The 15,013-nt window shown below is 71.4% G+C and overlaps 5 protein-coding genes across 5 annotated transcripts; all 5 read left to right on the top strand.

Moving 5' to 3' along the window:
- Positions 1 to 2,327: 2,327 nt before the first annotated feature.
- AURANDRAFT_17310 (hypothetical protein) lies at positions 2,328 to 2,489 on the top strand (the record flags this gene model as incomplete). The annotated part of the gene is made up of 1 exon (XM_009041977.1): positions 2,328 to 2,489. A coding segment is annotated over one exon (162 nt), but the record flags the coding sequence as incomplete, so codon positions are not given.
- A 685-nt stretch (positions 2,490 to 3,174) lies between these two features.
- Positions 3,175 to 4,086, top strand: AURANDRAFT_1796 (hypothetical protein; the record flags this gene model as incomplete). The annotated part of the gene is made up of 1 exon (XM_009041907.1): positions 3,175 to 4,086. A coding segment is annotated over one exon (912 nt), but the record flags the coding sequence as incomplete, so codon positions are not given.
- Positions 4,087 to 5,083: 997 nt separating this feature from the next.
- Positions 5,084 to 5,956, top strand: AURANDRAFT_8002 (hypothetical protein; the record flags this gene model as incomplete). The annotated part of the gene is made up of 2 exons (XM_009041978.1): positions 5,084 to 5,263; positions 5,792 to 5,956. Coding segments are annotated over 2 exons (345 nt in total), but the record flags the coding sequence as incomplete, so codon positions are not given.
- Positions 5,957 to 10,471: 4,515 nt separating this feature from the next.
- Positions 10,472 to 11,119, top strand: AURANDRAFT_38723 (hypothetical protein; the record flags this gene model as incomplete). The annotated part of the gene is made up of 2 exons (XM_009041979.1): positions 10,472 to 10,588; positions 10,766 to 11,119. Coding segments are annotated over 2 exons (471 nt in total), but the record flags the coding sequence as incomplete, so codon positions are not given.
- A 346-nt stretch (positions 11,120 to 11,465) lies between these two features.
- AURANDRAFT_72361 (expressed protein) lies at positions 11,466 to 12,990 on the top strand (the record flags this gene model as incomplete). The annotated part of the gene is made up of 1 exon (XM_009041980.1): positions 11,466 to 12,990. A coding segment is annotated over one exon (1,523 nt), but the record flags the coding sequence as incomplete, so codon positions are not given.
- Between the last annotated feature and the right edge of the window lie 2,023 nt (positions 12,991 to 15,013).

Genomic DNA, 15,013 nt, shown 5'->3' with positions numbered 1-15,013 from the left:
CGCCTGGGGCGGCATGACGGTCCTCGGCTTCGCCGTCGTGGGCATCTGGAAGAACCCGCGGCTGCCGTCGGGCGACCCGCGGCGCCTGGTCTACGGCATGGACTACCTCGGCGACCTCTGCGGCGTCGACGGCCGCACGAGCTACCTGAAGGCGACGGCGGCGTACCGCCTCTACGACGTCCGCGAGCTGCCCTACGCCTACTACCTGCCGTCGGGCGCCGTCGTCTGCGTCGAGAGCTGCCCGTCGGCGGACGACGCGGACCGGTTTTTCTGCCACTACGAGACGCAGGAGGCCCTCGACGGCTACCTCGCGGATGGCGACGTCGACGCCTATTGGCGCGCGGGCGTCGCGGGCGTCTACGCGTACGAGTGCAACTTCCTGTGGAAGACAGCGTCCTGTGGCCGTGACGATTTTCGAGAGATTTTGACCGTGAAAACGAAGGGAAATCGTCACCGACACATCTGGTAGGTGGAAGACGACGGAGTTCCTGACGCACTGCGTCTTCGACGACGTCCCCGACTACGCGACGGCGTTTTCGACGACGGGGCCCCTGGACGACCCGACGGCGGCGCCGACGACCGCCGCGCCAACGCCGCTGCTCCTCGCGCCGACGGCGAGCGCCGCGCCGTCCGCCGCGCCGTCGTTCGCGCCGACGGCCGCGCCCGTTCCGGCCCCGACGTCGAAGCCGTCGCCGTTCAACGGCACGCGCGCGCCGACGGCCGCGCCGTCGTTCAACGCCAGCGTCCCGTGCGCGCAAGCGTTGGACCGGGCCTACTGCGACGGCCTCGTGGGCGTCAACGCGTCCGCGGCGTCCGCGGCCTCGTACTGCTACGGCCTCTTCTGCCCGGAGTGCCAGCTGCCGGGCGCGTGCGACTTCGCGTGCGGCTTCTGCGACTCGTCGGCGCCGACGCCGTCGCCGCCGCCCGTGGGGCAGGCCGACAGCGGCGACGACTCGGAATTGTACGAGGAAGTCGCGGCGGACCTGTTCAAGCTCTGGAAGCCCATGCTCGCCTTCGGGTTCGGCGTGGCCTGCGGGCTCGGCTTCGTCTACCTCGCGCTGCTGCAGATCCCGGGCCTGCTCTTCGTCGTCGTCTGGGCCATGCTCCTCGCCGTCTTCGTCGTGCTGGCGGGCTGCGCCGCCGCGACGGCGCACACGGCCAAGGCCTGGCAGGACGAGGACCCGCGGCTCCACGACGCGGACGAGGTCAAGGCCGCCAAGGCCGTCGCCGCGCTCCTCTTCGCGGGCGCGGGCCTCTACTTTTGCGCGCTCTGCTTCCTGCGGAAGCGCGTGGCGCTGGCCATCGGCGTCCTGAAGGAGGCGGCGCGCGCGCTGGGCACGATGCCGGCGCTGGTGCTGCTGCCGATCCTCCAGGCCGCGGGGCTGTTGTGCTTCCTCGCCGTCTGGGTCGCGTACGCGCTCTACCTCGCGTCGTCGGGGTCCATCGAGACGGTCTACGCGGAGTACAACGGCCTCCAGATCTCCTACAAGGAGTTCTCCTACTCGAGGGAGCAGCACTACGCGGCGCTCTACCTGCTCTTCGTCTGGTTCTGGACCTCGGAGTTCGTCGCGGCGCTCGGGCAGCTCGTCGTCGCCGTCGCCGTCGTGCGCTGGTACTTTTCGCGGAACAAGCTCGACGCGGCCGTCGTCACGCCGCCGGGCTTCTTCTGGCTCGTCGTCACCGTGTTTAAAAGACACGCGGGCACGGCGGCATTTGGCGCGTTATTGGTGGCCCTCTGCAAGACCGCGCAGGCGATCGTCCAATACCTCAAACGGAACGCGCCGTCGGAGGGCTCCAGGGTCGTCAAGGCCGTGCTCGACTGCGTCACGGCCTGCCTCGTGGCCGTGGAGAAGTGCGTGCGGTTTCTGAACAAGAACGCGTACATCCAGACGGCGCTGCACGGCGTCGGCTTCTGCCGCGCGGGCTTCCGCGCGTTCGCGCTCATCGCGACGCACGGCGGCCGCGTCGCCGCCGTCGGGCTCGTCGCCGCCTTCGTCCTGTTCTTCGGGAAGCTGTTCGTGGCCCTGGGGACGACGGCGGCGTTCTACTTCTACGTCGTCGCGGACCGGGCCGACGACCTCAACGGCGTGCTGGCGCCGACGTTCCTCGTGTTCTGCTGCGCCTTCGCGACGGTCGACGCATTCAACAACTTGTACGACATGGCCATCTGGACCATCCTGCAGTCCTTCATCTTGGACGAGACGACGTTCCAGGCCGAGCCCTTCGCGTCGGGCGCGCTCCAAGCCGCGATCGCCAAGTCGACGGACGCGCCCGCCGGCGGCTGCTGCGGCGGGCCCGCGGGCGACGGCGGGCCCCTCCGGGCCAAGTTCGACGAGTACGACGCGGACAAGAGCGGCTCCATCGAGGCGCCGGAGCTGAGCAAGCTCCTCTCGCAGCTCACGGGCTCCGAGCCGTCGAACGCGGAGCTGAAGAAGATGATGACGGCCGTCGACACGGACGGGTCGGGCGCCATCGGCTTCGACGAGTTCCAGACCATCCACAAGCGCGCCCTCGACGGCACCCTCGAGTTCAAGGCCCTCGCCGACGCCATGAAGAGCTTCGACAAGCTCATGGACGACCTCAGCGACGACGACGGCGGCGACGAGGAGGACCCGGGCGGCTAAGTTCGGCGCTACGGCCGGTGGGGGCGGGACGCGTACGGGCCAGGGTCGCGCGTTCTCGCCGCCGACAGTGCCGACCGACGTGCCGTTGGGTCGACCGTTGGGAACGACTTCAACGCCTTCACTGACTTCAGCTTCAGGGGCCTTGACGGCCACAAACATTCCCGATTATAACGTTTTATGTCAAGAGCCCTGGCAGCCCCGGGCGCTGGTAATGGCGGCGGCCGTCCACCACCCCCCCCGACGGCGGTGAGGCGGCATGAAGTCGACGTCGTCGTCCTGCGGCACCCTCGAGGGCCTGGCGGCCGCGGAAGAGGTCGTTACGGTGACGTCGTCCCTCGACAGCCCACTAAAAAAATCGAAGCCGATTGACACGAGCGTCCACAGCGCGCGCACGGAAGAGGTGTCGCGCCAGCGCAGCGAGTCCATCGGGTCCCTCGACGCGTCGCACCGCGGCCTAACGAAGCAGGTGCCGGAGGACGACGACCTCCTCGAGGAGCTCCGGCTGTCGTCCGAGCAGGTCGGCGCGCGGCGCGCGGGCGCCGAGGCCTGCCTCGACGACTTCGACGTGCTCTCCCAGATCGGCGAGGGCGGCTTCGGCAAGGTCGTCCTCGCGAAGAAGCGGGACGGCGGCAGCCTCCACGCCATCAAGGCCGTGCGCAAGGAGCGGCTTTTACACGCGGGAGAAGCGGCGGTGCAACACATGCTCGACGAGAACCACATCCTGCAGACCATGCGCCACCCCTTCATCCTGACGCTGCAGTACGCCTTCCAGGACGCGACGCGGCTGTATCTCGTGACGAACTTCGTGGGCGGCGGGAATCTCTACCAGCTGATCACGCGGCTCGGCGTGCTGGGCGAGCCGCTCGCGCGATTCTACGCGGCGCAGCTCGTTTCCGCGTTCTCGTACCTGCACGGCCAGGGCATCGTCTACCGGGACCTGAAGCCCGAGAACGTGCTGCTGGGCCTCGACGGCTACGTCGTGCTCGCGGATTTCGGCCTCGCGAAGACGCTGGGCCTCGAGGAGAAGAAGGAAAACGCGCTGCGCGCGTCGTTCCGCACGTCCGTGGCCAAGGCGGAGACGTTCTGCGGCACGCCGCTCTACCTGGCGCCGGAGGTCGTGGCGAAGATGCCCTACGGCCGGTCCGTCGACTGGTGGACGCTCGGCTGCCTGCTCGTGGAGATGCTCACGGGGCGGCCGCCGTTCCTCGCGACGAACCTCCCGGACCTCATGGAGCTCATCAAGACGGGCACGCCGTCGTTCCTGACGTCGGCGAAGCTCGGCGCGGCGGCGAAGGACTGCTGCGCGAAATTGTTGGAGCGGAAGCCCGAGGACCGCCTCGGCTGCGGCGAGGGCCTGGGCGTGAAGGCGCTCGAGGCCCACGCGTTCTTCGCGGACGTCCCGTGGCGGTCCCTGGAGGCGAAGCGGGAGACGCCGCCGTTTTTGCCGGACCCGGCGACGGACGTCATGGGCCGCGTCCACGCGCTCTCGGAGCAGACGGAGAACGTCGCGAAGCCCCTCTTCGACGACTTCCGCGCGTTCAACCGCGACTCGAGGACCGCGCTCAGAGAGCCCGACTCGGCCCGGGACGCCGCGCGCGCGGACGACCTCGAGGCGCTCAAGGCCATGGCCGCGCGCGGCGTCGACGTCGCGGCGGGCGACGAGAACCGGCGCACGCCCTTGCACGTCGCCGCCGCGCGCGGCCACGGCGCGGTCGTCGCGTTCCTGCCTGCGTGGAAATCAAATCTTCAACCCGACTTCAATGTGCGCGCAATCGAATGATTTGGACCAAAATCTTTCGCTCTGCTTCGAGAACTCGACGAGAGCGATCGATTCGTCCAAAAGTCAGCCGAATCGACTCCGATTTGGCCGAGCGAGAGAATTTCAACGTTTGGTCGGGACGTCCGAAACCGGTGTTTGATTTCCACGCAGGTTCCTGCTCTCGGAGGGCGCGGACGTCGCGGCGCGCGACCGCTGGGGCGGCACGCCCCTCGGCGACGCCGCGCGCGAGGGCCACGACGCGGTCTGCGCGCTGCTCCGCGCCGAGGGCGCGCGGGACGACGACGTGCCCGACGACACGGGGCGCCAGCTCCGGGTCGCGGCCGAGGCCGGCGACGTCCGCGCGCTCGTCGCGCTGCTCGACGCGGGCGCGGCGCCCGGCGCCGCGGACGCGCGGGGCCGCGGCGCGCTCCACGCGGCGGCGGCGGGCGGCTTCAAGGACGCGGTGGGCCTGCTGCTCGCGCGGGGCGCGCCGCCCGAGGCCGCGGACGCCGAGGGCCGGACGCCGGTGCACGTCGCGGCGGCCGCGGGGCACGGCGACGTCGTCGGCAAGCTGCTCCACTTCGGCGCGCGCGCGAACGCGCGGGACCGCTTCGGCGGCACGCCCCTGAAGGCGGCGCTCGCCGCGGGCCACGCGGACATCGCCGCGCGGCTGCGGGCCGCGGGCGCCGCCGACGAGGTCCCCGAGGACGCGGACGTCGCGAACGTCGGCAAGCTCCTCGAGGCGGCGAAGCGCGGCGACCGGGACGCGCTGCGGCGCCTGCTCGACGCGGCCGTCGACGTCAACGGCGCGGACTACGACCGGCGGACGGCGCTGCATTTGGCGGCGGCCGAGGGCGAGCTCGACGCGGTGCGGTTCTTAGTGGACCGCGGCGCGGACGTCAACGCCGTCGACCGCTGGCGCGGCACGCCCCTGCGGGACGCCGAGGACGGCCGCCACGCGTCCGTCGTCGCGTTCCTCGTGGAGCGGGGCGCGGCGCGCGGGCGCCGGTCGAAGGACTTCGAGGACGCGACCGTCGGCATCGGCAGGCTCCTCGAGGCGGCGAAGCGCGGCGACGTCGGCGGCATCCGCGCGCTCCTCGCGTCGGGCGTCGACGTCAACGGCGGCGACTACGACAAGCGCACGGCCCTGCACCTCGCCGCGGCCGAGGGCCACGCCGACGCCGTGCGGTTCCTCATCGACGAGAAAGCGGCCATCGACGTCGTCGACCGCTGGCGGGGCACGCCCCTGCGCGACGCCGAGGACGGGAACCACCTGTCCGTCGTGGCCCTGCTCCGGAAGCACGGCGCCGCGGAGACGGGCCGGCGGCCGCGCGCGTCGTCCGCGGCCGACGCCGTCGGCGCGCTCTGCGAGGCCGCGCGCCACGGCGACACGGCGACGCTCCGCGAGCTCATCGACGGCGGCGCGGACGTCACGGCCGGCGACTACGACAAGCGGACCGCGCTGCACCTCGCCGCGGCCGAGGGCCACGTCGACGCGGTCCGCTTCCTCGTCGACCGCGGCGCGAACGTGGACGCCGTCGACCGCTGGCACGGCACGCCGCTGCGCGACGCGGAGCAGGGGCACCACGCGGCCGTCGTCAAGCTCCTCCGGGAGCGCGGCGCGGCGACGCCGCCGTCCGCGACGCCGCGGCGCCGGAGCCGGTCCTGGGGGAGCCTGGTCGCGATGCCGAGCCCGCGGCGCATCGGCAAGGCGTTGACGAAAAAGCACTCCATGCCCGTGCTGCCCTACGACGACTCCAACGATCCGCCGGAGCCGGAGTCGCCGGGCCTCGTCATCAACCCGCCGCGGAAGGCCGACGACGAGCACCAGAAGGCCGAGCTGGACCGGTCCAACGGCTCCTGCGCCATCGCCTAGCGGCGACCCCCGACATAGCCCGCCGCCGGCGGGCTATGTCACCCCACAGCTTTTTGTTTCGATCCCTCCCCTCCCTGTGCCCCGCCGCCTTCCGGCTCAATAAAAAAGACAACATAGCGGACGGCGCGGGCGGGCGCGCGGCGTCTTCGCGGCGGGGCGCCTACTTGCAGCAGCGCTTGAGGAGGTCGCCGTCCGTGCGCTCCATGGAGTTGTCGTAGTTCCACTGGTGGCCGTTGGACCACTTGTCCCCGGGGTCGCCCTGCCAGCAGGTCACGGTGAAGGGCGACTCGAGCGTGTTGAAGTAGGCGTAGGTGCTCGTCCCGTCGGCGAAGGTGATGGTCTTGCCGTTGCACTTGTCGAGGCCCGTCTCGTTCGTCTGCTTCTTGCCCGTCGTCGGGTCGATCAACCCGTAGACGGGGTAGCCGTCGCCCGCGTAGCCGACGAGCGTCGGCACCGACGAGTTGTACATGCAGCCCGGGTTGCCGTGGTAGTGGACGTCGGCGCCCTTGCCCGCGTGCTCGTTGCAGTGGTCGAGCTGCTGGTCGAGCTTCGTCGACGTGCCCGACGTCGAGTCGTCCGGGTACGCGGGCATGCCGTTGACGGCCATCCACGTCGCGCCGAAGCCCGTGTAGTAGGTGATGGACGACGCCTTCTTGGGCTGGAGCGGGATGCGGTAGGCGTAGGACATGTGGATCCACGTGCGGAGCACGCCCTGGCCGTCGCCGCCCATGGGGTACGACTGGTCCGTGGGCGCGCCCGGCGGCTTCGGGATCTCCTCGAGGAAGACCTCGTGGTTCGGCTCGCCGTTGCTCCAGACGACGAGGTCCTGCTCCGTGCAGTAGGCCGCGGCGATGTTGTTCTTCGCCCAGAGGTCCGCGTCGCCGAAATTCAGCGACGTCTCGACGTCGCAGATGGGGTACGTCGCGTTGCTCGGCGTCGTGCACGCGGCGTTGCAGTCCGCGCCGTCGCGGAGCGCCTCGAGGGGCGCCGGGTCCACGCGCGGGAGCACGCCCGAGAGGTCCGTGTCCGTCGCGGCCGCGAGCAGCGAGGCGGTCTCGTTGTCGCGCGGCGCGCGCGTCGGCGCGCTGTGGGGCGGGCCCGGCGGCGGGCCGGGCCCCTCGTCGTCCGTCGACGGCCGCGGGTCCGGCGTGTTGCCGCACTCGGCGTTGCAGTAGTCCGCCGCGCCCTCGGGCAGCGGGCAATCGAACGCGTTGTAGACGCCCGAATCCGCCGCGGAGTCGAGGTAGCAGCACTCGCCCTTGGGCCAGGCGTCGCGGTAGGCCGTCGAGTTCTCCGCGTTCTGCGGGCCCGGGTGGAGCAGCTGGGCCTGGAAGCCGTTGCCCTCGGCGTCGTGGAGCGTCGTCGTCACGTAGTTGGATCCGCCGCAGTCCTCGTAGTTCTCGAAGGGCAGCTTCGGCAGCGGGCCCGTCAGGGCGTTGGACGCGAGCATGAGGTAGGTCAATTCCTCAAAGTCACCGAAGGCGTCCACCAGCTTGCCCGTGAGGCCCCGGTCGCCGAGGTCGATGCCCGTGACGCGCGCGTAGCTCTTGTTCGTCCACGTGCACGCGACGCACGTCGCGGACGCGCAGGGGTTCGTGCGGCCGCCGGCGCAGGACCGCGGCTTGAGGTTGCCGAGGTCGTAGGCGTCGTAGATCGTCGCCCAGGCCGCGCACTCGGCCGCGGGCAAAGCCTGGCTGATGCCCGTGCAGACCGAGTCGGCCGTGCGCGGCGCGAAGCGCGCGATGCCGCCGGGCGTCGCCATCGTCGGCGACTCCCAGGCCTCGCGCTCGTCGGTCTCGTAGGCACCGGCCGAGGCCGCGAGGAGCAGGAGCGGCGCGGCGCGCATGATCAGAATCAGGTGGCGGCAGTGGAGGGATCGCTCTCTCTACTGGAGGCGGGGCAGCCTGATCTGAAAACTGCCCAATCAGGTGGTCCTTGCTGTTCAACTTGAACCAGTTGCCGCAAGCATGGCTTGTCCTTGCGTGTCTAGCCCAGCGCACACAGGGCTCATCTAGCCAGCAGCAAGTGCCTTCGTGCTTCAGCGGCCGGCGGTCGATCGCGCTTCCCGCCGCTACCTCATCTGCATGCGCCGCGCCGTCGGCCTCGCCGCCATGCAGTTCCTCGACGCCGGCGCGCTGCGGCGGCCCGAGTTCCGCATCGCCGTCCTCGGCGATGTGCACGACCAGTGGCGCGGCCGCGTCGAGGCGGAGACGCTCGAGCGCGTCGTGCGGCCGGACCTGTTTCTGGCGGTCGGCGACTTTGCGAACGAGGACGCGGCCGTGGTGGAAAATATCGTGGCGTCGACGGCCTGCCTGAGCGGCGCGCGGCACCTCGTGCTCGGGAACCACGACGCGTGGACGAGCGCCAAGGCCGGCGCGGCGAGCGACGCGCTGCGGCGGACGAAGGCCGCGTGCGGCGATCTGGACGTCGCGTACGGGCGCGTGGAGATCCCGTCGGCGTCGTCGGTCTTCTCCCTCGTCGGCGCGCGGCCCCTGTCCTGGGGCGGCGGCCTGAAGCAGACGACGCCCGCGGCCTGGCGCGTGATCCGCGAGCTCTACGGCGTCGACGGCTCCGACGAGTCGACGCAGGTCGTCGCGGACGCGCTCCTCGGGAGCGTCGGGCCCGCGATCGTGCTCGCGCACCAGGGCCCCGCGGGGCTCGGCGAGGACCGGGCGGCGATCTGCGGCAAGGACTGGACGAAGCGGGCGAGCGACTTCGGCGACGACGACCTCCGGGACGCGCTCGACACGGCGCGGGACGCGCGCGTGCCCGTGCCGCTCTGCGTCTTCGGGCACATGCACTCGGAGCTCCGCGGCGGCGGCGCCCGCCGCATGGTCCACGAGGACGCCCGCGGGACGCTCCACGTCAACGCGGCGAAGGTGCCGCGGCACCGCGGGTCCCACTTCTACTTCACCGTCGTCGACATGGACGCCCGCGCGGCGACGCGCGTGCTCGGCGTCTGGCTCGACGCGGAGGACGGGCTCGTCGACCACGAGGTGCTCTGGGAGCGGGGGGGTGCGTAACATTGCGCGTGTTTCGACGACCTCAGTGTTTCGCCGGGGCCCGGCGAGGCCTCCGGCGGGGGTCGGGCTCGCGGCGCAGAGGGGGCCGACCACCAGGCATACACCAGCCACGGCATACACCAGCATAGCAGCCGCATAGCAGCCGCATAGCAGACGCATAGCGGGCGCATAGCAGACGCATAGCAGGCGCATAGCAGGCGCATAGCAGACGCATAGCAGGCGCATAGCAGGCGCATACCACCAGCATAGCAGCCGCATAAGACCAGCATAGCAGCCGCATACCACCAGCATAGCAGGCGCATAAGACCAGCATAGCAGCCCACCAGCATACCACCAGCGTAGCAGCCGCATACCACCAGCATAGCAGCCGCATACCACCGGCATAGCAGCCGCATACCACCGGCATAGCAGCCGCATACCACCGGCATAGCAGCCGCATACCACCGGCATAGCAGACGCATACCACCCGCATACCACCAGCATACCACCAGCATACCACCCGCATACCACCCGCATACCACCCGCATAAAGCCCGCATAAAGCCCGCATAAAGCCCGCATAAAGCCCGCATAGCGGGCGCATACTACCAGGCATACCGGCGGTCAACCCCCTCGGTCGCGGCGCGCCGGCGCGCCGGCGCAGCTCCGAGTGCCGCGGCCGGGAGTTCAAGACGACGTCGAGGGCGGCCCGGACGCACCGCGGTGATCATGGACTCGGGCATGGACGGGTCCGGCGGGAGCGGCGTCATGCCACTCTTTAGCGCCGCGCCGGGGACGAAAACCGCGCGTCGCAGCGTCCGCTCGTTGACGATTTCGACCGAGATGCCACTCCGCCTGTTTCTCGGCGTTTCCGCGACCCCGCCGTTCCTCTCAGGCGACGACGATCAACCTCGACGACATCTTCGCCGACTGCTTCTTCACGCAGGACGGCGAGGCGCGCCGCGGCGCCGCCGAATCGTCCGCGCGCGCGCGCGCTCGCCCGGAACCCCGGCCGGCCGCAGGTCGACCTCATGGACGGGGGCATGCTGTCGACGTCCCCCGACGACGCGTCGGCGCCGCCGCTGCAGTCGTCGTCCGCCGCGCCCATGGAGGAGGCCGCCGACGACGACGACGACGGCCCCGGCGCGCCACCGCTCGGCGCGGCCGGCGCGCGGGCCGGCGCGCCGTCCGGCGGCGGCGGGGCCAAGCCCAAGCGGTCGCGGGCGGCGAGCGCGCGGGAGATGACGGAGCAGCAGAAGGACGAGCGGCGGGAGCGGAACCGGGAGCACGCGAAGCGGAGCCGGGTCCGCAAGAAGTTCCTCCTCGAGTCGCTGCAGCAGAGCGTCAACGCGCTGCAGTACGAGAACGACAAGCTCCGCGTGGCCATCCGCGACAAGATGGGCGACGCCGTCGCCAACGAGCTCCTGGCGCGCTGCGGCAGCGACGGGAAGAAGACGTCGCTCATCGCGCGGGACCCCAGCGACGCGACGCGGATCCTCGACGACCCCGACTACTCGCTCGTCAAGGCGCTCCAGACGGCGCAGCAGAACTTCGTCATCACGGACCCGAGCCTGCCGGACAACCCCATCGTCTTCGCGTCCCACGGCTTCCTCACGCTCACGGGCTACTCGCTCGAGTCCGTGCTCGGCCGCAACTGCCGCTTCCTCCAGGGGCCCCGCACGGACCCGCGCGCCGTCGCCAAGATCCGCAAGGCCGTCGACGAGGGCTACGACACGTCCGTCTGCCTCCTCAACTACCGCATCGACGGCTCCACCTTCTTCAACCAGTTCTTCGTCGCGCCGCTCCGCGACGGCCAGGGCAACGTCGTCAACTACGTCGGCGTCCAGTGCCAGGTCAGCGACCAGTTCGCCCAGGCCATCGCCAAGGACGAGCCCTTCCCGGCCTTCTGAGCGCGGCGGGCCGTGTGGCGGGGTGTTGTGGGGCCGCCGGCCCGCCGAACGCGCGAAAACGCGGCCCGCGCGGCCCGGGGCGGATCCGGATCCGGAATAAACCAAGCAACCGTGTCTCCGGCGTAGCCCGGGCTTCCGCACTTGCCGAAGCCGGCGGGCATGTGACCCAGCGCAGCGCCTCCGAAGCGGCCGTCGCGGCCGACGTGCGAGGCGTCGTGCGCGGAGAGGCCTGCGGGCCAGTGCGGCGGCCTTCACGGCGCACGATCGCCATTCGCACCAATTCTCCACTAGGATTTTAGCCGTCGCCGGAGGCACAATGAGATTGCGCATTCGACTAATCGTCGCCCTCGGGTTGGCCGCCGTCGCGACCTACCTCGCGAATCTCGCCTTCACTATCATCGCCCAGAAGGAGCGAGCGATCCAGGACCTCCACGAGCGGCTTCACAAAGCGGAGGCGCGCCTCCCGGGGGGATACGACCCGAGGTCGAACGCGCGCCGCGACGCCCCGGCCGACGACGACGACGACGACAGCGACGACGACGACGACGACGACGACGGCGCGGTCGCGGCGCCGGCCGCTCCCCCGAAGCGCGCGGCGGCCGCGGGAGGCTGGACCCGGCTGACCGACTCGACGAGCGGCGATCCCTACTGGTGGAACCGCGCGACGAACGAGGTGACCTGGGACGAGCCGACCGCCGCGGCGGACGAGCCGCGGCACGCTCCGCCCCCGTGGCCGCGGCCCGCCGCCGCGCGGCGCGCGCCGGAGCCCGCGCGGACGCTCCTCATGACCTACGCCGTGGACCAAAACTACATGAAGGCCGTCTTCAAGGCCTTCATCGACACCGCGCGCCTCGAGGCCCGGTACGAGGGCCACTTGGCGGTCTTCGTGCACCCGGACTGCGTCGCGTTCCGGGACCCGCGGACGTTTCCGTGGCTCGCCGCGCGCCGCGTCGAGCTCGTCCGGGTCGCGTCGTGCGCGGGCACGTCCGGGCCGACGTACTGCGACCGGCACCCGGCCTGGGGCGGCGGCGCCTCGCCGAGGCCGTCGCTCATGCGCTACGCGCACTACGCGCAGTACCTCGCGAACCACGCGGGCGAATTCGACGTCGTGCTCTGGTCCGACTTCCGCGACGCGGTCTTCCAGCGCAACCCCTTCGAGGACTGGGTCGACGACAGCATGGGGAAGGACCTCGTCTTCTTCGCGGAGCACCCGGGGAAGCCCATCACGGCCGCCGGCCACACGCGGAGCTGGGTCCAGGGCTGCTTCGGCACGGAGCTCCTCGACCGCATCGGGCCCCTCGACGACGCGAAGCCGGGCACGCCCGCGCTCTGCTCGTCGAACACCATGGGCACCTACGGCGCCATCACCAAATTCCTCGCGATGTACCTGGCGCAGGTGACGGCCGCGGCGGCGCGCGACTTCCCGGCGTGCGTGGAGACGGGCGGCATCGACCAGGGGCACCACAACTACATCGTCTACGCTACGCTCGCCACGGCCGGGGACCTCGCACAGATCGCCGCGACCGCGCCGCTCTCCAAGCCCGCCGTCGCGGGCACCTTCGTGATCACGCCCTACGACCGCGGCCCCGTCTACACCGCCGGCCGCGTCGGGAGCCACTTCCTCTCGGACCTCAAGCGCGACGCCGACGGCTACGTGCTCCGGTCCGACGGGAAGCGCGCCGCGCTCCTGCACCAGTACGACCGCTGCGTCGAGCTCCTGCCCTTCTACGCCAACCTACAGACGCGACTCAACGCCGCGGAGGTGGCGAGGGGCGGCGTCGGCGCCGACGCGTAGAGGTGCATAACTCTTCGTGGCGGCGGTTACTTGCATTTCCGGCACACGAGCTTGTGGACCGGCCAGTCCGCCACCTGGCAGTCCCGGGAGCAGTACCGGGCGACGCCGCACCGCGTGCAGCTCCGCAGCTTGACGCCGTCGGCGGCGGCGCAGCCCTCGCGCGCGCACCGCCGCGGGCCAAAGTCGCGCGCGGGCTCCTGGACCGCCGCTTCCTCGCCGAGGAGCTCGCAGTCCCAGGCGTCGTCGAGGAAGCGGACGTCGCGGTAGGTGCCGCCCCGCTCGCAGAAGGTCGTGTAGCCGAAGCCGCAGCGGATCGCGTTTCCGCGCGCGGCGAGGAACGCGAAGCCGCGCTTCCCGGGGCCGAGGGCGCCGTCCTCCGCGCCGCAGGGCTCCACGGCGCGCAGCGTCCTCCGTTTCGTGTCGACCTGGAGGAGCACGTTGTAGTAGCGGCCACTGAGGCACTTGGCCTGGTGGCCCTCGACGCCGATCTCGTAGTTGTCCGGGTGCCAACCGCCGAAGACCTGGGCAGCACAAGAGTGATTCAACGTCGCTTCAACGTGAGTGTTCCGCGCGCGCGCGTCACGAGAAAAGCACCCACGCGTCGAGACCGTTCCGAGAGATGATCGCTCGTCCAAAAATCAGCCGAAACGAGTGGAAAACGGCCGAGATAGGAGCCTTTGAAGTTGGGAATTTCGCTCTCTTGTGCTGCCCTGCCGAAGACGTACGCGAGGCCCGTCGAGTCGTCGAAGGCCGCGGCGGTCTCCTGGGAGACGGGGCTCTTCTGGTGGGCTTCGAAGGCCCAGGCGCGGGCCGCGGGCCGGCCGGGCGCCGGGTCCGCCGGGTGGCGCCAGATCTCGTGCGTCGACCAGGACCCCCAGTTTTCGCCGTCGAGCGCCGCCTCCCAGAGCACGCCCGCCCGGAAGCCCTTGGCGCCCTTCTCGAGGACCCACACGTAGAGGGAGCCGCCGTCCGCCCAGCCGCTGCCGTCGGCGCAGATCGCCGGCGCCGTCTTCCGCGCGGCCGCGCGCGGCTCGCGCCACTCGCCCGTGTCGAGGTCCAGCCGCCGGAGCGTCGCGGCTTCGACCTCGGCCGAGCCGTCGCGCTGGGCGCCCCGCAGCGACCCCGAGTCGACGACGTAGAGGAAGCCGCCCCGCGCCGCGCAGGGCCCGGGCGTGTGGACGAGGCGATTCGAGCCCAGGAGCTGCGTCCATTTGCGCGTCGCGAGGTCGAAGCTCCACGTGTCGCTCAGGTGCTCCGTCCCCTTCGCCCAGGCGCTCCACGCGGTTCTCCCGCCGTAGAGCCACAATTTGCCCGCGTCGTGGGCGAGGCAGGCGAACGCGCGCGGCCGCGGCCGTTTGCCCGCGACCTCGACCTTGCGCCACGCGCCGCTGGGCACGTCGAGGGCCCAGAGCTCGGCGGAGGGGCCGTCGTCGTGCGACGCCGTCGCGCCCGTGGCGAAGCAGAGGAAGGGCCGCCGCAGGAGCCCGCCGCCGGCGCCCGAGCCGGCGCCCGCGAGCCCGCCGAAGACGTAGGTCGTGTCGCCGACGGCGGCCGTCGCCGGCCCGCACGCCTTCGCCGGCCCGCCGGCGTTTCCGCGGCGGCGCCAGCGGCCCGTGAGCGGCGTCGTCCCCTGCCGCGCCGTCGTGAGCCACTTGCCGCAGAGGTAGCGGACCTCCGAGCCCTCCTCCAGCGCCCAGTGCTCGGCGGGCGCCGACAGGGCCGCCGCGAGGAGCTGCGCGGCCTCGGCGGCGTTGCCGCGGACGAGCTGCGCGGCGCCCTGGAGGCCGAGCGCGTCGGGCGACCGGCGCCAGCCCCGGCGGACCGCGACGAGGTACGCGGCGTCGAACTGGACCTGCAGGAGCGCCGCGACGAACTCGTCGTGCGGCAGCATGGGCGCCGCGCCCTGGGTCCGCGCCCAGCAGACGTACGCGCGCGCCCAGCCGCGCGTCGCGAGCGCGGCCGCGATGAGCCGCCGCGTCGCCTTCGGGTGGCGCTTCTCGAAGAGGCTCTTGTGGAGCTCCTTCAGCGGCGGGTCGAGGAGCGACACG

The sequence above is a fragment of the Aureococcus anophagefferens genome (genome assembly GCF_000186865.1).
Source record: "Aureococcus anophagefferens unplaced genomic scaffold AURANscaffold_25, whole genome shotgun sequence".
In the NCBI taxonomy this organism is placed as follows: Eukaryota; class Pelagophyceae; order Pelagomonadales; family Pelagomonadaceae; genus Aureococcus; species Aureococcus anophagefferens.
This window is presented reverse-complemented; position numbering and strand designations above follow the sequence as displayed.